This window comes from Amphiura filiformis, chromosome 5, assembly GCF_039555335.1.
Source record: "Amphiura filiformis chromosome 5, Afil_fr2py, whole genome shotgun sequence".
Lineage (NCBI taxonomy): Eukaryota > Metazoa > Echinodermata > Ophiuroidea > Amphilepidida > Amphiuridae > Amphiura > Amphiura filiformis.
Window position 1 is genome coordinate 61,214,890 of NC_092632.1, and position 24,281 is coordinate 61,239,170.

Sequence of the window (24,281 nt, forward strand, 5' to 3'; positions counted from 1 at the left end):
TTTTAGATAACATTTACACATTTTTAATAGCATCAATCTTAAGGATACACTCCAGCCAACAGTGGCATCAGAGTACAGTATTGTTTACTTTCCAAAGTACCAACCTACCGAAACACTTTTCCCCTCCCACAACCCATCACTGAACAACACTCATATTATTGTCTTATGGACTTACAACACATCGATCATGTTTGCACTCTCTGCCACTTAGTTACCCAGTCCAGACTATCTTCCCTTTCAATACAGGTTATGATATCTTGTTAAAGTTTTTAAAGCAGACATTATGGATTCATTTGTTCAAAAAGATGGACATTGAGACCATGCACCAGATACAGCTTTTACAAGCGTGAAAGCTGTACCGTTTTAAAATATAAGGATGTTTTGTGCATAATTTTGACATTTTTTACTAAAACATCGCTTTCTTAGAGTTCACTTTTGACAACATTGCACAATTTTTATGACAAGGTAACTTAAAAAAATATGCAAGGAAAAGGTAAACTTTTTGCACTATTGTTTAGAGCACATCAAAGCCTAGGGAAGGTTTTCTCATTTTTTCAAAATATTTGTTTTAAACAAAAATTTACACCATTATGTGCAATTTTTAGCTTAATAGAGTGACAATTTTTCACATGTTTTTTCAATATTTCGGAAAAGGAGACAAATTAAAAAAAATAACAACCCCACCCTAAGTTCATGTCGCTTCTTCATGAAAAGGTAACTGATTTTTTTACTTCAAACTTACTTTTTTTATGTTGTCACAAAAAAAGTGGGGTAAAAAAGTGAATTTTTGTGATTTTTTCAAAAACTCAAGATTGTTGAAAAAAATCTGATGTCACCATGGGATTCCTTGACTCATTTTCATTCCAAAATGTATAGTTTTATATACTTTGGACATACAATTCAGAAATAATGATGCTCGAAAGGGTCCTTGTTCTCTCCCATTACTCTGGCCTTAAATACCCCCAAAGCCTTTCAACAAAGATTCAACAAATCTTTCATAAATATTCCTGTTCCTTCCGCCATAAATCAGCCACACAATTGTCATATTCATCACCAGGGAACCTCTCTACAAATGATGTGACTATCCCTGATGCTGATGGTTCATACTCGGTAAGCTTTATGCTGCCATCTACAAGTGTGGAAAATAAGAACAATGAGTTATGCTTAATGGTGTATCTAAGATGTTACATAAATGTTACTTGAGCATTTTATTATAGTGTTATGCATAGAGTAATCCCTAGTTGATTCTTTCTGGAGCTAATTATCTTCAACAGTTCAGCAGATATTCATTACACTTCCCTTTCCACATTTTTTGTATCAATCGTTAAGTTTGATCAGCTCGTAATCGGCGGGCCTTATAACATTGCGGATTAATATCAATACACTTAATTTTGATAATCATCTTGTGATATCTCGCTAGAAACATCCCCCGGGATCTACGCCTATGCATTAAAGAACATCCAATTAGTACTTGCTTTAATCAACAAAAGCATGCACAGTCATACAGTACCAAAACAATGTGCTGCCCTCAACTGTGTGTTTTACGCTTTAATGTTCAAGTCCATAGATTGGTCTATTATAGCTGAAATCCACACCCTCTATGGAAGACACAACCTTAATCTCCCACGCAGGGAGTGTAGATTTCAAATGGAGTCAAACATTTAGGTGGTAACCCATTTGAAATTCACACTCCTTGTGTGGAAGATTAAGGTCATGCCTTCCACAAGGGGTGTATGGATTTCAACTGGAATAGCTAACTAATTCTCAACCAACGGTGTGATACTGACCTGCCTCAAGTGATGTGTTGACTTGTACAAACATCCTCCTAGGTAGTTTCCTATCCATGACTGTCTGTCTAAGGGACAGAAGTTTGTCTTCTGTGTCATCATTGACCGATGAATACTTGTCAAAGAATGCTTTGCCCACCTTGAAGTCGGCAGTTGATTTGTATACCTGATAATGATGCAACGAAAGTAAATATGAATTATTATATAAGCGATGTTGGATTAAAACTACAATAAACAGCTCAAGTTCAATTCTGGGTAAGTGCACATCAGTGGCGTAGCGTCATAAGGGCACAGGGGGTCATCATCTCATCATGTGCCCCCCAATTAATCTGAAATTGTAAAAATCCCATAGGAAAATTGCGAAAAATGGCGGTGCCCCCATCATGGTTGGTGCCCCCCATGTGATGACCCACACTACGCCACTGCTGTGCACATCTACAGCTTATACATATTCAATTCTTGTATGGATTCCCTAATTTAATTGCAAAAAAATCATAATATGAAACCCAATTTTATACATTTTAAAACTACTCCCTTACTATATTGCTGACATTGTAAGCTTTTATCCTCATCATCTACATAAATTATGAAGCAAATTACCAAATAACTCACATAAATTCTATCTTAACCCTCTGAGCACTACCTGCCGATCTAACATTGCATCTGATTGGTCAATTACATGAAATCTTCACTTTTAATCACCAATCAGAATGGAGCTTTGCAAAAAAATCACCCCATTTTTTTTTGCGTGGTGAAATTATTCTAACAATGTTGCTGATTGGGTCAATTGATAATGAAAACTTCTTTTTGGCCAATCAGCAAGTAGTTCTCATGGGGTTAATCATCTATGACTCACCTGAAGTTTGCGTAGGAAAGCTCCAATAGCCTCCTTGCCAGTACTTTCAATCTTGCTCTTGTCAAGTCTCACCACGGCATCTGGTTTGCCATCTTCTCCTGTGATTCGTGAAATAGTCACCAGTCCATTGCCAGCTTCCAACAGAACCGATAAAATGACAAAACGTGCTTGCATATGGGCCTGAAAAATATTATGTTATGCTTGATGAAGTACAAGTCAAAATAATATTTTCTGTATACAAATTTTAGAGCTACAAATACAGTGAATCAAAAAGTTGACACACACATGTTCAATTTTTGGTTGGTTTCTCCTTGCTATATACATGTACATTATTCTTCAAACATCTAAAGCTGAATTTATACTCGATCGCTTTTGATATAAAATTGGATGGTTTGAACCCAATGCACAAATTTATTGGTCGAGCTATGAGTTTTAAAATATTGGACAAGACGAAGTCGAGTCCAATATTTTTAAACTCATAGCGAAACCAATAAATTTGGTATTGGGTGAAGAAAACATCCAATTTTATCATTATTATGTTTTCAGAATCTTTTTGGTCAAAAACATGACTTTTGGTAAAAAAAATGTGATTTTTGGTCAAAATGTGACTTTTTGGTCAAAAATGTGATTTTTGGTTAAAAATGTGATCAAGTCAAAAATGAGTTTTGGTCAAAAATTGTAGAAAACAATTTTGGGGAAAAGTGAGCCTATCCAACACAGTCCAAGTTTTGAGTCCAAGTGTTGATTATATTTGGACTCTTCAACTCTGTACAAAGTATAGGAAGGAAGATTCTGAGAACATAATAATGCAGAAAAGCGATTCTCACGCATGCTCAGTGTTTACTTACATTTCCAGAGCCGATCAATCGATTCAAATCGCTGAGGCAAAAACGACGTCGCTTTTGCAAGTTGAAGAAATCTCAACTTCCCAGCGATATCGCTTGACACGTGAATGCGTCAACCAATCATATACAACCAACTGGATCTATTATTGTGCTAATTAATTTACCTTTCTTGATTATTAATTTTTGGGTGGTGAATTAATTCGGCGATTGCCCATCGCTTTCCAAAAGCGTTTAATCACAATCGCTCGGCGATCGAGTATAAATTCAGCTTTAGACTGCACAAAAAGTAACGCAGCCATTATAAACACAACTTTAGATCTAATAACTGTTTTCGCAATATTTTAATATAGACAAAAAGATAATTTATTTACATGCATTTTGATACCCCATTTGTCTAGTTTTGTTCAATATTAACAACACAGCTGTATTTTTGAAAGAAAAATACCAGAATTTAAAAGTTGCAGCTATTTGTATCGATTTGGAGTCAGCGCGAAGATAATGGTGGGCTTTACGTGCTTCAATGTTTGCATAATAACCATTAATCATTGTAAACGGCAACTTTTAAATTCAGGTATTTTTCTTTAAAGGAAGGTGACCTGATATATTTGGAAAATCAAATTCTTTAAAACTTACCTATAACATAAAATGTCATCCCTTTCAAGCACTCATGCAAAAAGAACATTTAAATGTTTTTTGTAAATGTGACTAATTCCTAATGGAATTACCGACATTTATACAGCGTGATATTGGTAGTCTACAGTGTTTTTATTAATGATAAATCATCATGATCATGTAATATATTGATTTCAAGTGAAAGGCCCTATTTTTCTCATAAACATATTGAAATTTGAAGTTCCAACTCAATGTATTTCCGAAGATATCATCAAAAAAACTGCCTAATTAGTCTCAAAAATGTGGTATACCATATTTGAGACTAATTCGGCAGTTTTTTGATTTCTTCGGAAACTGATTTGGAACGCCAAATTTCAATATGTTTATGAGAAAAATATGAGCTTTCATCTGATACCAAAGTCAGCATTTTGATGAGGTAAACCTTTAAAATGCTTTACTGCATTGTTAATATTTTAAACGGCATTGGACAAATGTGGCACCAAAATGCATGTAAATACACCATCCTTCTTACTATGTCACAATTTTGTGAATACAATTAATAGTTCTGAAACTATCTGCGTAACGGTTGTGTTACTTTTTGTGAAGTCTTTATATAATGTGAACATGTCTAAGAAATACTTTCAAGTGATACTAACTACTCTGGGGTTACTTTTCAGGTAATTGCATAAGTGTGTGACAGCATTTGAGGCAAAAGTTTATAAATAGATATCCATCCCAAATGCTTGCTGAGAAGTATGACACTTGTTTACCTTTTTAATGAGTACACAACTCTGTGTGCTGGCCATAGGCTTCAACATAAAAAACCCAAGTTTTGAGAAAATTTCTCAAAATATCAAGAGCCACATCTCAAGAACCACTAAACCAATACTAGGCTTGTTTGTACTCATTTTAATGCATTTTTCGTGTCAATTCCAAATATGGTCATGAAAATGTACATTTCTGACTTTCTAAATTACCATTTCTTTTTAAAACTTGCCGTCTGTAGTCGATACTCGCATGGAGGGGGTTAAACACTGAAGTGAGGTCCTGACTGGGATATTCAATCATCCAACAATCATAACACACCGGAAGACTGATCGGCCGTTTACACCTATGTTGCTCATTAACTGGGCATGCACATTGATCGCAGCAAGAGAGGGTCATTCTTCTCTGAAGCAATTGTAATAGTGATAATCATGTCCGAACTACAATCCAGGAAAAAAATAGTTAGCACACTTGCTTTCAACAATTCAAATGTATACCATATGGAGTTATGAACAGTATGATAGCGAGTGAAAAAGTCCCATAATGTGTTTGAATTGCAGACTCTGCCCTGTATCCCACCCTTCCCCATCTATCATTGATGGAGGGTCTTGTTGACCTTCTGACAAGATGACTGTGTCCACATATTGAATTGGGGAACATAAATTATGCATAAGGACCGAAAAGTGTGCTGACATTCTTTTCCTGGACTGCAGAATAATGATTGTACAAATAAACTTGCAGGGCAAAGGAGCAGCTGAGAAAGCAACTATATAAACAAAGAGAGATATACCAATAGAGGTAGCCATTGTGACGTCAACGCCGCCATCTTGTGGGTACGGAGTGCCTTGTTGCAAAGATCACCGCGTTGACGCTTGACTGAAGAGGTGCGTCAAGCGCTGCGAATTCAGCGTAATCGGGGGCGTAATGTCTAACGCATGTCATGCAGAACGGCAGTACCCACAAGATGGCGGATCCCACGGAAAAGGCTGACGGCCTCTATGCTACTTACTTGTCTCCATGACTGTGTCTCCGGTGTATAGAACTCCAGTGCCAACACGCCAGCCCTCACCATATTCAACCAGTTGATATACATAATGTCTGATGCAGCATCCCCTTCGTGACCAAAGATACTGACCAAAATCAACAATTATACACAGTTAATATCAAGCTATTAAAAACATTTCATTCTATTTAATATATGAACAGTGTTAGCAGTTTGCACACATTTGTACAATTTGACTTATAATCGTGAGGTAGCTTGAGATCGTGGGTTTGAGTCCCCATGTTGTCAACGTGTTGTGCATTCAGGCAAAGCTCTTTGCCCCTATTGTCTCTCCCAACTCATGTATACAAATGAGTACTGGCTTTATCCAATGCTAGGAAGGTAACAGATTCACTGTGGAGGAGGTGTAGCGAATCCTCACCACAACATTATGTGGAGGAGTCTGGCCCAATCCCAAGAGAGATGGGCACCCGGCCTGTGAACACAGGTGTGCCCCTTTTACACAAATACCAATCTCCTGCTTTAAACCTTCAGGTCAAGTTTGTCAATTTGAATGCACTCAGTGTTGTTACATCTACAGTGTGACACTATTTATTTATTTATTTATAACATTTGGCCAAAGCCAGGCTAATCCCAATAGTGCTCAGAGGCTACTAAATTCAAGGGATGCCATCCGGATATGACGGGACAGGGATATGGGAAGAGGTCCGATTTCAGATGCAGGAGGAAAACCGGAGCACCCAGAGAAAAACCTGCGAGGACGAGCATGGATCGGCAACCAAACTCACATGTGGCACCGCGGGGAATTGAACCCCGGACACAGTGGTGAGAAGCGAGTAAGACCACTACAATAACAATAAAGGTGTTGTTTTTAGCCAACGCCATGCATCTATTATCTCATATATTGTTTATACATTATTTAAAACCAAAAAAAAATGTATCGCTTGTGTTATATGAGACAATAGATGCACAGCAGCGGTTAAAACAATACCTTTATTCTCATTCTTAAATAAAAATATTAATCATAAGTATACCGAAATTTAAATGGACAGAATTGGACAAAATCTGTGCAGTTTGTTGAATGTGTTGGCAATATTAGCCAGAATATGAACGGCAAATCCAAATTACAATTGACTTCAGGATCCATATAAGTCTGCATAATTATATGTTTTAACTAATAACAACTCTACTGACCCTTTGCACAGTCATCTCAAAACAAGGCTTTACCCCCCAAAGTGTCTGTTGGTACGCCTTTCAATACAAAGGCTTCAATTACCGTCTACGCTTCGCAAAAGCCTCTTGGCACATTGCTAGAAAAGTGTGAAAAACAAAAATGCAGATTTTTGCAGGGAGAACCTCATTTTGGGAGCAAGATAAATGATAAAATTAATTATTCCCCTCTCCTCCTCAAATATATTCATCTCACCTTAAGATCTTCTTTGATAGACACAGATAGAGTCCCACACATTCAGCTCTACACTCTTCATACGGTGATGCTATCACGGAAAACTTGGAATCCCAAGTCTCTCCTGGAAGGTACCAACTCTTAATCTGAGACAAATAAAAACACACTAAATAAAATAAGAATTAAAAGCTACATGTAATTGTAACACAAATATGCCTTTCATAAGGTCTCACTCCCACACCTCACAGGAACCTCTATCTATAGTTTGATCAGCTCGTAATTGGCGGGCCTTATAACATCGCAGATTAATAACCATATATTTTATTTGGAGAATTGTCTTGTGAAATCTCGCCAGAAGTATTACAAATTAATATTTGAAGTTATATACTTTGTTTACTTTCTTTAACACACAAAATAAAGACCAGGCAGATCAGTAATATCCTTCTTAACGTGGGTCTACTATTTGGCGTAGTGATAAAAGCCTAATAATTACCGCCGATTACGAGCTGATCAAAGTATAGACCCTTAAATCTTTATCACATAATGAATATGTAATAAACCACAAATATGTAGGGGAGTAGATAGGGATGGAGTTTATTGCCTCTCCCCCCATCCCTCAAATCACACATGTATTTGCCTTACAATACAGGCTTGGCATGTACCATGCGTGGGCAGACTTTGATGCTGCAATCAAAGAGGTTCAAAATTTGTGAGCCAATAGTTAATTCTCAATGTTTATTCTTCTTTCTAAATATTGGTGATAATTATTGAAAGTAAAAAGTGAAAGTTTAAATGTGACAAGATCTGGTCCATAGGGGCCAAAGGCGGCAAATTTGAAACTGAGATAACGGTAAAAATATGGAGTAAAAAACAATAAAATACATAAGAAAATAGACATCAAAAAACTTCATAACTTCAGAACCAAGTATGCTAGACCTTTGATGTTTTCAGCAAATTATAGCCTATTGTATGTATAATGCAATAATTACAGTAACTCAATTTTCAAAAATGTCTACTTTGGCCCCCATGGACCAGATCGTGTCACAAATGAAAATGAAATCCTGCACAAACCAAATGAGACCAAAAAAAAAAAGGTTTGTTTGTCCATAGAGGCTTATGAAACAGTTGGGTCGGTAGGTTGAATTTTTTTTTTTTTAAATTTTTTTTTACAGATATTGCACTTGAAACTGACAATTTGAAGACTGGTAAATAAGTCAAAACACACAGCACTTTACTGGTTTAACTCTTGAGATGGTTCTGCATGTTATACTGTTCATTTTCTTTACATTTTATTTCTTTAAATTTATACCAACCACTGTTTTAAAAAATTAAAAAAAAAAAAAAAAAAGACACAGTCGGTCGGAACCAGGGTGGACAAACAAACAATTTTTTTTTGCCTGACCTACAACAATGTGTTTAATCTTGACTGATTACCTTTTTGCCTGTTTCTGTATGGACCACCTTCTCTGCATCAAAGTTGAGCACACCGTTTGCATCTTTCCTGAAAAGTTTGCCACTGCCATGACCAAGTAGTTCATGTAGACCTACTTGAACCTCAAAGGACGGTGATTTTAGTTTACTATAAACTTCCTAAAAACAAGAGATAAAAGACATATGAATTATTTTAACCTATGATCTCAACACAAAATTCAAACATATCTCAAACGGTCAAATTTGGACCTTCATTAGGAGACTGGCAACCCAGGTTAGAGATCAGTGACCTTTCTACACTTTACCCCGAAAGTTGATTGTGCACTCTTGGTAAGAGTGCAGATCCGTCGGAACACGCTTTTCAATACGGAATAAATGCTAACCTCATCGTGATATCATCTAAGCAGCAAAGTTTATTTTCCATTGAAAAAGCGTTATCCGACGGATCTGCAGTCGACCATTCTGTAACTTGTATCAGCCCTGGCATGGTTGAGTAAAGGTTGACTGGCTCTGATGTAAATTAACTCCTTCACAACCGTTTCAAAGTATCTTGCAATGTCATCAAGGATTTTGAGTACCACCTTGTTGAAATCCATATTGAATGCCACAGCCATCAAGGTAATTTGGACAAAGTCAAAATCCTTGATCAGGATGCATAATAGTTTTTTTTAACCATCCACAACTACATTTTTTAATACAAATTGAATTGTTTCCAATCACCTTGTCTTCTTCAGAAAGGAAAGTGATCTTCTGGTCTTTGGTATGTGCTGATAAAACATTGCCCAGGGAGACATTCTTGAATCCTTCTTCTTGTCGGATATCATCATCTGTTTAACAAATCAAGCAGATAATCAAATATTAATCAATCAATCAATCAATCAATCAAATATCGATAAACTGGACATCAACTGGTTTCTTTAGTCAATCAAGTAATAGTAATAATAAGCTCCATAACTGAGGACCATTGTGCACTTTCTAGTAGAAGCATGCGACTTCCCACACATGAAGTTCAAGATCCAAAGTTAATTTATTTTAAGATGTGGAGCCATTTTGGATTTGACCCCTGGTGACTGCTAGAGGTCATGAAAGGTCACACAAAGGTAAGAAAGTCAAAATGCTCCGATCTTTTTGCAAGAAATTCCAAATATTTATAACAAATACATGAATTCATATATGGATGGATATAAAGTATTTGTTTTTTGGGTTGATAGAATTGTTGAAAAATAAACACAGGATAAGTATTGTTAAGTTTAATTAAGACACTTAATGACCTCCACCACAATACATTTTTAGTCAGTGGGAGTGGTCTAGTTCGTAGACACATAATTTGATTGGACAATCGCATGATTTCAGGTGCTGCCTATCAGGCTGTAGATGACCCCACATCATCACGAGTGTTGATAATGCGTAACACGCTTGTAGAGGTGCGCGTATGTATCGCGTTGTATGCGTAGACTATTGCTGAATACGCGCATGCGCTAACAGTACGCGCAACAGAATACTTGAAGATGTAAACAAGTTTGGTTCATTTTATAAAAAGGGGAGCTTTATGATGGTAACTTAGCTTTTGCTAAAAAAATAGTTTACAGTTATTAAAATAATATTTAACTGACTAAGAATGAGAATAAACGATAGGAAGTTTTGCTATCCTCTACCTATGATAGACGACAGGCAGGTCCATTATTTCTATCGTAGTATTGGACCTGCCTGTTGTCTATCACACGGTAGAAGATAGTGAAAACAAAAATTCCTATCGTTTATTCTCTAACTCACAGTTAGGTATGTTGATACCAGCTGGAATGCCACTTGATGCATATGACAAGACATCTAGTGATGTAAAGTCTGGTTTCAGGAATTTATCCTTCTCATACTCAACAGGCCAAGGTAACTGTGGCAAGAATCCTTCTGCATTGTCAACCAGTGCAGAAAACTTGGCGCTCATCTCCTTGTTCACCATAGAAACAAAACCTGTAGAAAACAAATCAAATGTGGATTACAAAATTAGATTTAGAAAACCGCAGTAATTTATGTGTACCAAGCCTGGTGTAAAATGAGAAAAGGGAATTCTAATATAGCCCTACTGACTACATTGTGTACGGACACAATAACTACTGCACAGTGTCAACACCCTGTATTATAAATATTTTTTTTTCCATACAGGTCAATACTCCGTTGAAATCAATATTCTATTATTGACACAGATAAAGAAAGTTATGCATTGTGTTATAGGGCTTGCACCTGGAACTTAACTGAATGGGCTAAACGTGTTCCTTTATACCTATAAAGTATTAATTGTAATTCTCAAAATTAAATATATCACAATTTTTACTTTGGATTTCAAAATTTTTACTTTTAAAATGCAGTAAAAGATATCCACAGCAAGCTGCAAGGCCCCGCTAATTAGAGTATTGCTTTTCGAGTGAGTGTACTGGAAACAAAACCCTGATTTTACCTGAAAACAAATCGATTTTCTTGTAATAGAAACATCATGGGGTACTAGAGCATGCACAAATCGTAATAATTTGTAGAATATAGAAACTCTGTTGTATCTCATATGATAGTCATGGTATGCTTAGCCCGAGCCGCTCGGCCTATCTCGAACAAAATCGCAATGCGTAGCTGTTGAAAAACGAGAGGATTCGCTGTACCATCACGGCAATTTTTGACACGAAGATATAGGGATGATGACGATGTGTACTGAGATCTAGGAAAAATTCTCAGGATGTCAAAGGAAGAACTCTAGAAGAGATGCCCTTTCAACAACTCTTCCTATACCTTTGTACAGGAGCCAAGCATTGTTAATCGGCAATGAATCCACAGTCCAGTAATGTATACGTGAACGCAAGGTTAGGCGTACGCGTTACGCATGAGCACATAAAATTTGTCATGCCTGGAACGTATGCGTAAACACAAACTCTCTTATGTTGGCGGTAGCAGTTAATATTACCGCTTTATTTTTTAGTTTTATTGCTGACATCAACAGAGAAATACCGCAATCTTCTTGTAAGGTTGAGTAGCAATGACAAACGGACATTCGAATAGAAGAATAATGTGAATTAGACATCTTTAGCTTGTTTCGTTGTTGAAAGGGATTCAATCATGTTTCACCATTGTTCATCACCGATTAATAACTCGCGTCCGGCGCGTCCGAGTGGTTTACTTTACTCGGGCAGCTTAAGCTTAAGCTGCCCTCGCGAAGTAAACCACTCAGACGACACAGTGATGAACAACAGTGAAACATGATTGAATCCCTAAGTATACACTACCACTACCAGAGGAGACCAGGTTGACAACAACATCATACCCTAAACTCACAAAGTACTGGGGTATGTAGATAACTTGTTTCAACCAGATGTCATAGCTTCCTTGGTTACAAATCGTAAAACATGGAGAGACTTTGCAATTGCTTGCTCCACAGCTGAACAATGATGATGATGATGACGACGATGGTGACGATGATGATGATGATGGTGGTGACTGACTACCTAAAATATCCACAAGCAATGTATGTGCTGTTTGTTTATGGAGTACTTTTCTTTTTTGCTCTGTGGTATCGGGGAAGCAGGTGCCTTGTACAGAAGCTGCAGCAAAACCAACAATCAATTGCACATATTGGCTCAAATATGTGTACATCCATATCAAAAGGAAGCACTTGTCGGCTGCTACATGTGCATCTTTTCACATAATTGCTAGGAATAAATAGCAAGCTCATCTCAAGTGGAGGTCACTTCAAATCATCCCCAAGTCACATGGTTTAGGAATGTTCTCTGTATTCCTAACCCATGTGACTTAGGAATGATTTGAAGTGACACATGTAGCAGTTGACAAGTATATCCTTTTGATGTGGATGTACACATATATGCATGTGCCAAAAGGCAGTTTATTTTCATGTGCCTGTCACATGTGTGTCAACATCAACGGATATCCCCTCACTATTAATGTTATCGTCCATACAAGACACATAGCAGAGATGCCAACATTAACATCCAGAAAATAGGGAGGATTCAAATAAAAAATACGGAGGTTTTCAAAATTACATGCAACTTCAATGGGACAAAACTTGCCAGCAATAGGGAGGTTGCCAAATTTGGGTGTCAAAATGGACAAAAATGTTACAAAAATAGGGAGCCTCCCTCTGAAATAGGGAGAGTTGGCATTTATGACATAGCACAGCATATACAGTAAGCCAAAAAATTAAGGTACCGGTACCAGTTGTGTTCACCCCTGTATATCCTAAATAAAGACAAATAATATCAAAATTAAAACAAGCAGCCAATACCTGTACTCTTTACCTCTGATTTAAGACCTTATTTATTGAAGAATTTGGTTGAGAATTAAAGAAACAGTGATCTAAATCCTAATGAAGAAACAAAATCAAAAGTTGCACTTTTGTGCTCTAATCAATCAAAGTACGACACTAGTTTAACGCGGCTGTGTACTCTAGACATTGTTTCTTTCGCAAAATTGAGTTTTTTTGATATGTTTGTACTTTGTTATGTTTTTTATAAATACAAGGAATGAAAATCCAGATTTGTAAACTCCAACTGCAATATTTTAAGGATTTTATTTCACTATTCCACTCGTGTTTGAAATTGAAAAGGAAAGAAAATCTTTGTTGTACCAGCAGGGTACACGCGGCATAATAACGCATCGCGTTGCGATCGCGCAATTTGTTACGCGCACAAATACGCTTCGCGATACGCGACGCTTATCTGCATCTTGTGGCGCATCTTATGGAAACACCACGGAAGCACAAAAACCTAGTGGTCAAATGGCTCCGTTTTAGCTGATAAAATGTGGGTTTTTCAAGTTCTTTCCCCGATTTAAATATCAAGTTATGAATAGATTTCGCTCAAACTTCTCAAGGGGCCGTGGATTTACCCGATGTTTATGTAATGTAAGGTAGAAAAATAAAACTGCCGCATTCTCCTGCGAGATTCGATGAAAGTGCAAAATGTGACCACTTTAAACTTCAACGCCATTATTTCAATGTTCATTTTCTCGGTAAAATGACGATTTAGGTACACGATAACTCAATAAATACAGCATCTATAGGTAAGCAAATATGATCATCGTAAAAAGCATGATCGACTCAAGAAACGGTTTTCTCATTTTTTATATTTTGGTCTATTTCCGATTTTAGGCATCATTTTGTGCAAATAGGCGTTTGTGAATTTTAAAAGTTCAATTTGATGCCTTATATGGTCAATATCTCAAAAATAAGGCCAATATCAAAAAAATTAAAAAACCGTTTTTGGAATGGAGCCTCAAGATTGAGCTAAAAACAAAATAAAATATTTTGGAAAGAGTGTTTTTTTGTTATGATGTACCTAACAAATATTGCCAAAAACTCACTTTTTGTGATTTTCTTCATAATTGTTGTTTTTACCCCAAATCTGTATTTATATTAAGATTTATTGATGTCTTGCCTTCATAAAAATGTATACTTTTATATGTCTTATGAATAATTACAAAGTTATTGCACTTTTACTACACGCATGTCTGAGAGTACACAGCCACCTTAAACATGCTTATCAATTGGAGCACGTCGCTAGTTCTCTTGTTCGTGAACGCTTTGTGTACAAACCAGTAAGGCATGCAATGGAGCAACTGCAACTTTTGAATTAGCATCTTCCTTGGGTTTTTGGATTGTTGTGTCTTTATTTCTTGAACAATTTCAACAAATGAGGTCTTAAATTCAGGCTAATTTCCAATTATGACATATCTGTCTTTGTTTAGGATATGCAGGGGGTAAACATAACTGGTACCTTAATTATTTGGCTTACTGTATTTCAAATGCTATGAAATTCAAGTTTAGGCTGTCATCTTTATCAAAGACAATAGGGGAATAACATGCAAATTAAAGTCCATGTGCTACTCATGTATACAATCTTTTTGACACTCTTACAATTATACATAATAATTTACCTTCCCATTCTCCTCTGACACCAAATGGATCACGGTAAGATTCTATGAAGCCAATGTAACTGTAAGTGGAGTGCAAAATAGTATACATTGGAATTAGTTAATATTAATCACCCATATTTAAGGGGGTTCTACATCACTGATGTACCACTTTTTGGCTTCTACCTTTAAAAACATGTAAGCTACATTGATACCAATGCCACCAATCGAACAAGAAGATTTGCCCCTTCATTTTGCAAACCATTTTGTCCATTTTTTTCTCATTTGTTCACAAAATGCACAAAAAAAACCACACACAAAAATAAATGCAATGTACCCCTTAAATGTACCCCTTGCTTATATTGTCTTAATGTTTTGATGAGACGGCAACCACAGCAACATTTATCATTTGTACAAAGTTCCTAACATGAGATTTAGGTCATCAAATGTGATCATTAACTATTAACTACACCCCTGATGCTAACAGAATCTCCTACATTCATCAAAACATTTTGTGTGTGCAAATATAAAAGTTAACAACTTCATAATCTGATATTTTGAGCTATTAATAATCCAGTCACTCTTTGTGTATTTTCAACTAAATATGAGTTTGGGAGTTCGGCACCTCAACTTTCACTGGGCTATAAAAAGCAAAACATAATAACATCTTTATATATATATCAAGCATGTACACTGTTTATGACTGAGCAAATATTAGTTAATAAAATCATTTCCTTTCTATATCACAATACTCACTGTTCTACAATAGGTCCTTTGTCTTTGATCCAGTATCTTGAGCCATCTTTGTGTGCATCTATAGACCCATATCACATTACTATCACAATACTTACTGTTCTACAAAAGGTCCTTTATCTTTGATCCAGTATCTTGAGCCATCTTTGTGTGCATCTATAGACCCATATCACATTACTATCACAATACTTACTGTTCTACAATAGGTCCTTTGTCTTTGATCCAGTATCTTGAGCCATCTTTGTGTGCATCTATAGACCCATATCACATTACTATCACAATACTTACTGTTCTACAATAGGTCCTTTGTCTTTGATCCAGTATCTTGAGCCATCTTTGTGTGCATCTATAGACCCATATCACATTACTATCACAATACTCACTGTTCTACAATAGGTCCTTTGTCTTTGATCCAGTATCTTGAGCCATCTTTGTGTGCATCTATAGACCCATATCACATTACTATCACAATACTTACTGTTCTACAATAGGTCCTTTGTCTTTGATCCAGTATCTTGAGCCATCTTTGTGTGCATCTATGGACCCATGTCACATTACTATCACAATACTCACTGTTCTACAATAGGTCCTTTGTCTTTGATCCAGTATCTTGAGCCATCTTTGTGTGCATCTATAGACCCATATCACATTACTATCACAATACTCACTGTTCTACAATAGGTCCTTTGTCTTTGATCCAGTATCTTGAGCCATCTTTGTGTGCATCTATAGACCCATATCACATTACTATCACAATACTCACTGTTCTACAATAGGTCCTTTGTCTTTGATCCAGTATCTTGAGCCATCTTTGTGTGCATCTATAGACCCATATCACATTACTATCACAATACTCACTGTTCTACAATCAATCAAATCAATCAATCTTTATTTCATTCAAAATACAACAATACAATAACAGCAAAACAACACATTTGAATGAGGAGATGCTCAGAAGGCCAAAAAGGCCTGAACAAGCACCCCTTAACCTTAGCCTAAGTTTCTTAATTTGTCTAATAAAATACAATTACATACATACAAACACCCCCACCCTCTTCCATACATTCATGTAGAAACTAACTAAGCAGGAAAAAATGATGAATAAAGAACATGCAGAATATAAGTTTAAGACAAATTAGGATTTCATAACATATGCTCACGTATATCGCAAAAGCACCTTTGTCTTTGATCCAGTATCTTGAGCCATCTTTGTGTGCATCTATAGACCCATATCACATTACTCTCACAATACTTACTGTTCTACAATAGGTCCTTTGTCTTTGATCCAGTATCTTGAGCCATCTTTGTGTGCACCTATGGACCCATGTCACATTACTATCACAATACTCACTGTTCTACAATAGGTCCTTTGTCTTTGATCCAGTATCTTGAGCCATCTTTGTGTGCATCTATAGACCCATATCACATTACTATCACAATACTTACTGTTCTACAATAGGTCCTTTGTCTTTGATCCAGTATCTTGAGCCATCTTTGTGTGCATCTATTATAGACCCATATCACATTACTATCACAATACTTACTGTTCTACAATAGGTCCTTTGTCTTTGATCCAGTATCTTGAGCCATCTTTGTGTGCATCTATAGACCCATATCACATTACTATCACAATACTCACTGTTCTACAATAGGTCCTTTGTCTTTGATCCAGTATCTTGAGCCATCTTTGTGTGCATCTATAGACCCATATCACATTACTATCACAATACTTACTGTTCTACAAAAGGTCCTTTGTCTTTGATCCAGTATCTTGAGCCATCTTTGTGTGCATCTATAGACCCATATCACATTACTATCACAATACTTACTGTTCTACAATAGGTCCTTTATCTTTGATCCAGTATCTTGAGCCATCTTTGTGTGCATCTATAGACCCATATCACATTACTATCACAATGCTTACTGTTCTACAATAGGTCCTTTGTCTTTGATCCAGTATCTTAAGCCATCTTTGTGTGCATCTATAGACCCATATCACATTACTATCACAATACTCACTGTTCTACAAAAGGTCCTTTGTCTTTGATCCAGTATCTTGAGCCATCTTTGTGTGCATCTATAGACCCATATCACATTACTATCAAAATACTCACTGTTCTACAATAGGTCCTTTGTCTTTGATCCAGTATCTTGAGCCATCTTTGTGTGCATCTATAGACCCATATCACATTACTATCACAATACTTACTGTTCTACAATAGGTCCTTTGTCTTTGATCCAGTATCTTGAGCCATCTTTGTGTGCATCTATAGACCCATATCACATTACTATCATAATACTCACTGTTCTACAATAGGTCCTTTGTCTTTGATCCAGTATCTTGAGCCATCTTTGTGTGCATCTATAGACCCATATCACATTACTATCACAATACTTACTGTTCTACAATAGGTCCTTTGTCTTTGATCCAGTATCTTGAGCCATCTTTGTGTGCATCTATAGACCCATATCACATTACTATCACAATACTCACTGTTCTACAATAGGTCCTTTGCTTTGTCTTTGATCCAGTATCTTGAGCCATCTTTGTGTGCATCTATAGACCTATATCACATTACTATCACAACACTTACTGTTCTACAATAGGTCCTCTGTCTTTGATCCATTATCTAGAGCTATCTTTGTGTGCATCTATAGACCTATATCACAATACTATCACAATACTCACTGTTCTACAATAGGTCCTTTGTCTTTGATCCAGTATCTTGAGCCATCTTTGTGTGCATCTATAGACCCATATCACATTACTATCACAATACTTACTGTTCTACAATAGGTCCTTTGTCTTTGATCCAGTATCTTGAGCCATCTTTGTGTGCATCTATAGACCCATATCACATTACTATCACAATACTCACTGTTCTACAATAGGTCCTTTGTCTTTGATCCAGTATCTTGAGCCATCTTTGTGTGCATCTATAGACCTATATCACATTACTATCACAATACTCACTGTTCTACAATAGGTCCTTTGTCTTTGATCCAGTATCTTGAGCCATCTTTGTGTGCATCTATAGACCCATATCACATTACTATCACAATACTTACTGTTCTACAATAGGTCCTTTGTCTTTGATCCAGTATCTTGAGCCATCTTTGTGTGCATCTATAGACCCATATCACATTACTATCACAATACTTACTGTTCTACAATAGGTCCTTTGTCTTTGATCCAGTATCTTGAGCCATCTTTGTGTGCATCTATAGACCCATATCACATTACTATCACAATACTTACTGTTCTACAATAGGTCCTTTGACTTTGATCTAGTATCTTGAGCCATCTTTGTGTGCATCTATAGACCCATATCACATTACTATCACAATACTTACTGTTCTACAATAGGTCCTTTGTCTTTGATCCAGTATCTTGAGCCATCTTTGTGTGCATCTATAAACCCATATCACATTACTATCACAATACTTACTGTTCTACAATAGGTCCTTTGTCTTTGATCCAGTATCTTGAGCCATCTTTGTGTGCATCTATAGACCCATATCACATTACTATCACAATACTTACTGTTCTACAATAGGTCCTTTGTCTTTGATCCAGTATCTTGAGCCATCTTTGTGTGCATCTATAGACCCATATCACATTACTATCACAATACTTACTGTTCTACAATAGGTCCTTTGTCTTTGATCCAGTATCTTGAGCCATCTTTGTGTGCATCTATTATAGACCCATATCACATTACTATCACAATACTTACTGTTCTACAATAGGTCCTTTGTCTTTGATCCAGTATCTTGAGCCATCTTTGTGTGCATCTATTATAGACCCATATCACATTACTATCACAATACTTACTGTTCTACAAAAGGTCCTTTATCTTTGATCCAGTATCTTGAGCCATCTTTGTGTGCATCTATAGACCCATATCACATTACTATCACAATGCTTACTGTTCTACAATAGGTCCTTTGTCTTTGATCCAGTATCTTGAGCCATCTTTGTGTGCATCTATAGACCCATATCACATTACTATCACAATGCTTACTGTTCTACAATAGGTCCTTTGTCTTTGATCCAGTATCTTGAGCCATCTTTGTGTGCATCTATAGACCCATATCACATTACTATCACAATCACATTCCTCTCACAATACTGACTGTTCTACAATAGGTCCTTTGTCTTTGATCCAGTATCTTGAGCCATCTTTGTGTGCATCTATAGACCCATATCACATTACTATCACAATGCTTACTGTTCTACAATAGGTCCTTTGTCTTTGATCCAGTATCTTGAGCCATCTTTGTGTGCATCTATAGACCCATATCACATTACTATCACAATACTTACTGTTCTACAATAGGTCCTTTGTCTTTGATCCAGTATCTTGAGCCATCTTTGTGTGCATCTATAGACCCATATCACATTACTATCAAAATACTTACTGTTCTACAATAGGTCCTTTGTCTTTGATCCAGTATCTTGAGCCATCTTTGTGTGCATCTATAGACCCATATCACATTACTATCACAATACTTACTGTTCTACAATAGGTCCTTTGTCTTTGATCCAGTATCTTGAGCCATCTTTGTGTGCATCTATAGACCCATATCACATTACTATCACAATACTTACTGTTCTACAATAGGTCCTTTGTCTTTGATCCAGTATCTTGAGCCATCTTTGTGTGCATCTATAGACCCATATCACATTACTATCACAATGCTTACTGTTCTACAATAGGTCCTTTGTCTTTGATCCAGTATCTTGAGCCATCTTTGTGTGCATCTATAGACCCATATCACATTACTATCACAATATTTACTGTTCTACAATAGGTCCTTTATCTTTGATCCAGTATCTTGAGCCATCTTTGTGTGCATCTATTATAGACCCATATCACATTACTATCACAATACTTACTGTTCTACAATAGGTCCTTTGTCTTTGATCCAGTATCTTGAGCCATCTTTGTGTGCATCTATAGACCCATATCACATTACTATCACAATACTTACTGTTCTACAATAGGTCCTTTATCTTTGATCCAGTATCTTGAGCCATCTTTGTGTGCATCTATTATAGACCCATATCACATTACTATCACAATACTCACTGTTCTACAATAGGTCCTTTGTCTTTGATCCAGTATCTTGAGCCATCTTTGTGTGCATCTATAGACCCATATCACATTACTATCACAATACTTACTGTTCTACAATAGGTCCTTTGTCTTTGATCCAGTATCTTGAGCCATCTTTGTGTGCATCTATAGACCCATATCACATTACTATCACAATACTCACTGTTCTACAATAGGTCCTTTGTCTTTGATCCAGTATCTTGAGCCATCTTTGTGTGCATCTATTATAGACCCATATCACATTACTATCACAATACTTACTGTTCTACAATAGGTCCTTTGTCTTTGATCCAGTATCTTGAGCCATCTTTGTGTGCATCTATAGACCCATATCACATTACTATCACAATGCTTACTGTTCTACAATAGGTCCTTTGTCTTTGATCCAGTATCTTGAGCCATCTTTGTGTGCATCTATAGACCCATATCACATTACTATCACAATACTTACTGTTCTACAATAGGTCCTTTGTCTTTGATCCAGTATCTTGAGCCATCTTTGTGTGCATCTATAGACCCATTGCTGAAGCTGTCAATGTAACCCTCCAACATCTTCACCTCATTTTCATTGGCTGCACTTTCCTGTAACAAATTCCAAAAAGTCATGAATTTGTAACAGAGGGTTCAAAATACTGTATTGTTCTAATAAGCATCCAGGTGCCGTGACAGTTCATTAAGGATGGGTGTTTATTAGGGACTACACTGGGTTTCAGAGAAGAACAGCACTCCCTTGCTCAGATTGATGCTAGCGCCCTGTTAATGAGCGACATACACAGAGCTTTGCATGTCCTTTAAGGCCGCCGATCTGCGCCAACCAAGGTTTTGACGCGTAATCGGCCAATCAGATTATCGGTCTGTTGCTATGACTGTCAGACGATTGATTCAGCCAATCAGAACCCCACTTCCGTGTTTACGCTCTGCACGCTCTCAAAATGTATGTACGGATTAAAGAGGTTGGACTGTACTAAACAAATGAAATGTGTGTAGTATTAAATTGATTACACTATATAAGGTTATGATCTACTTCATTTGTATTATAAATATGTGACCCGCTCTGACGAAACCCGCCGTAAGTCGCACTCAGCCATTTCGAGATACGGCGAGTCAAAGTTGGGAAAGGGGTGAAAAACCTTGCAGATGTTATTTTCAGTTTTTATTATTTTTTGATTTGCAATAGACCTGCCCTTTAATAAAATATAATATCTGAGCTGAATATAGCTTTATTTCTAATAATTAGCATAAAATGTGCATATATTTACATATCTTACACACATTCTTTTATTTTTAAACATATGCGGACATTTAATTTTCCTCACATTTTTCAATAACATCCTGTTGTATGTGCGGTATTGGTTGTCCTCACTTGCAATCAGGATTAAACAATCAAATGTCATTTTGGTTCACTATTTTGGACAGCCATCAAGGGTTACACAACTGTTATTATAAACATTTACATTTACAAAATAAAGCAAAATATATGAACCTATGCCTGTTTCTCTTTCCATAATAATTAGATACCATAATTTTACACTTTTAAAAACTAAAATGTGACGGTAATGGTAAAATTCCCCTCACATATTTAGATGAACTCGCATTTTAAGTGGACTGTTGCCAATTGGTTATTGTACTTGCATGTATACCAATTACACCTACATACACAAAGAAGATACACCATCACAATATCTCCCTTTATGGCTAAACATAAAGAGTTGACCATCCCCTTAGGGCTCATATTGAAATACCCTACCACGTTTTCACACAGAAAGAAGGCAGGATTCCCCTCACTAAGCGCGCGCCTCAGGAAAGCTCGGTCATACAACGGATGGATTATATGCATCAGTGATACACCCTGCCCAGGATTTTAACAAAAGAAGGCTAGCACAGGAAAGCTGCAGGATGGCGCACACCTTCCTGTGTAAGGGAATTTCAATATGAACCCTTATATGCTTTAAGCTGTGTACACCGAAGTTCAAAACAGTATTCCAGATGTTTACTACCCCTTACCTTTGCTTTAGCTAGATTTTGTGCAATCCTTTCCATGAGAGGTGAATAGTCTCCTCTGGTTACATTAAATGTAGCATTATCATAGTCATAGCTACCAAGCTTCAACTTCTCATCACCACCTAGCAAAAAACAATTAAGCAAATTTCATTCAGTCAAAGTGTATACATCTATGGAGACATTATATAACTGATGTCATCTCTAGTCCCTACTGATGCATGTCAATCTAATCTTGAACATATATACAAATGTATAATTTAAGTACATTTAATTTAATGGGGGTCTACGGCAATCATAATGTTGCGTGATGTAACGCTTCATAAAACTACAATAAATCAGGAGGCAAAGACGACGTGGTTTAGTTGCTATTCTGCCATGATGGAGACTCAAAGGACCCAAAGAGGGCGTGATTTATTATAACGCACCCAGGGGTATCGGATCCCGTTACATCTCTTTTCCTTTAGAAAAAATGAGAAATAAAATTCTATGCTCAAAGAATTTTTTCACTAAATCTCTTCAAGTGTCCATATTGTCAATTTGACTGTCCATGTGGTTGTGATTAAATCAAACTGTTCATTACCTGTGATTTTTGTTAAAAGTCATTTTATAAGTAACACAAGTACGGTATCTCCAGAACAAGGATTACGATTTTTGGATATTTTCCTTCAATGAAAACAATGACTTTGACAAATAAACAATATGCCAAAAGCTCTGTTCTGATGGTACCAGTTCATACTTGAAAAATTATTGTCTCTTTTTAAACAGATGATTGGCGACAAAGTTTGGTATGCTGTGTAATTCCCAGAAAGTTTGTTCATCGTTGCTGAAGTCTCATTGTTCAAATTGTCCATTAAAAGCGTTGATGAAGTTCAATCATAGAATGATTTGTTATTAGATTATGTCACACATATTATTTTAAACTTAAAGTTGCTCTATCTGTCATTTTCTTTAGCAACAAACTTTTGATCTTCAATTTTGATTTTTGAAATGTTCACAATATCATGAATATAAATGTAATCTGTCCATGTAATGATGTATTTTCCATGCTTGAAGAAGGCAGCAATGACCAGCAAGTCAAGTCCCATTTTAAAAGCAGATCCTTTCACCGCTAAACAACATCCACTGTGTTGCTGGGCTTCTGTTGATATTTCTTGAGTCCAGGTGCATCTCATCTCTTGGAGCATCTTGATGACCAACTAAGTCCATTTGCATCCTCACGGTTTTAAGGGTCTTGGATTGCAAATTTTAACCACAATAGTATAGCTTCCTCACGGTTTTAAGGGTCTTGGATAACTATATACATACAGGTTACAGGTCAACCCAAGGCGGTTGAAGATTGACTCATCATCAACAAAAGTTCAAGTCTGTACAGCTCACTGTCACTTGCTTTAATTTATGCTTGCAATCTTGCTTACATTTATTTTAGCTCAGCAAACAGTCTATGATACACGACGATTTACAAACGTCACAGTTCTTCCAAGCTGGTGTCCACACTCAAGGACGATTATCAGATTATACAGTATCCATTCTTAAAATTTGATACTACCAAAAATTTGGACCAGATTCACATTCATGCATTCGCCGATCGATACGCACTTCCATCAGTTCTCTAAAATACAGCCGTAGGCAATTAGGTACGACAGCTCGTCACCTCAACTTTCGGCCAATCGGCTTCTCACGGAAACTGACGGTTCGTTCAGAAAGCTTATATTTTACGCCCGATGACCAGATGAAATCTTGCATTTTCACAGTCTTAACGGCGCCCACGGCGACTGGACTCGCTTTCTGTACGGGCGGAG

The 24,281-nt window shown here is 36.6% G+C and overlaps 1 protein-coding gene across 1 annotated transcript in view; it reads right to left on the minus strand.

Annotated features, from left to right (window-relative positions):
* Nucleotides 1–24,281, minus strand: part of LOC140153488 (dipeptidyl peptidase 3-like) — a 33,212-nt gene continuing 8,931 nt past the window's right edge. The window contains exons 5-15 of the mRNA XM_072176251.1: nt 22,486–22,604; nt 20,933–21,063; nt 14,633–14,691; nt 10,478–10,672; nt 9,425–9,531; nt 8,708–8,863; nt 7,295–7,419; nt 5,875–5,995; nt 2,644–2,823; nt 1,788–1,953; nt 1–1,129 (exon numbers count right to left, since the gene is read on the minus strand). Coding sequence (XP_072032352.1) covers nt 996–1,129; nt 1,788–1,953; nt 2,644–2,823; nt 5,875–5,995; nt 7,295–7,419; nt 8,708–8,863; nt 9,425–9,531; nt 10,478–10,672; nt 14,633–14,691; nt 20,933–21,063; nt 22,486–22,604 — 1,493 coding nt within the window. The 3' untranslated portion in view covers nt 1–995. The remainder of the gene's footprint in view (nt 1,130–1,787; nt 1,954–2,643; nt 2,824–5,874; nt 5,996–7,294; nt 7,420–8,707; nt 8,864–9,424; nt 9,532–10,477; nt 10,673–14,632; nt 14,692–20,932; nt 21,064–22,485; nt 22,605–24,281) is intronic.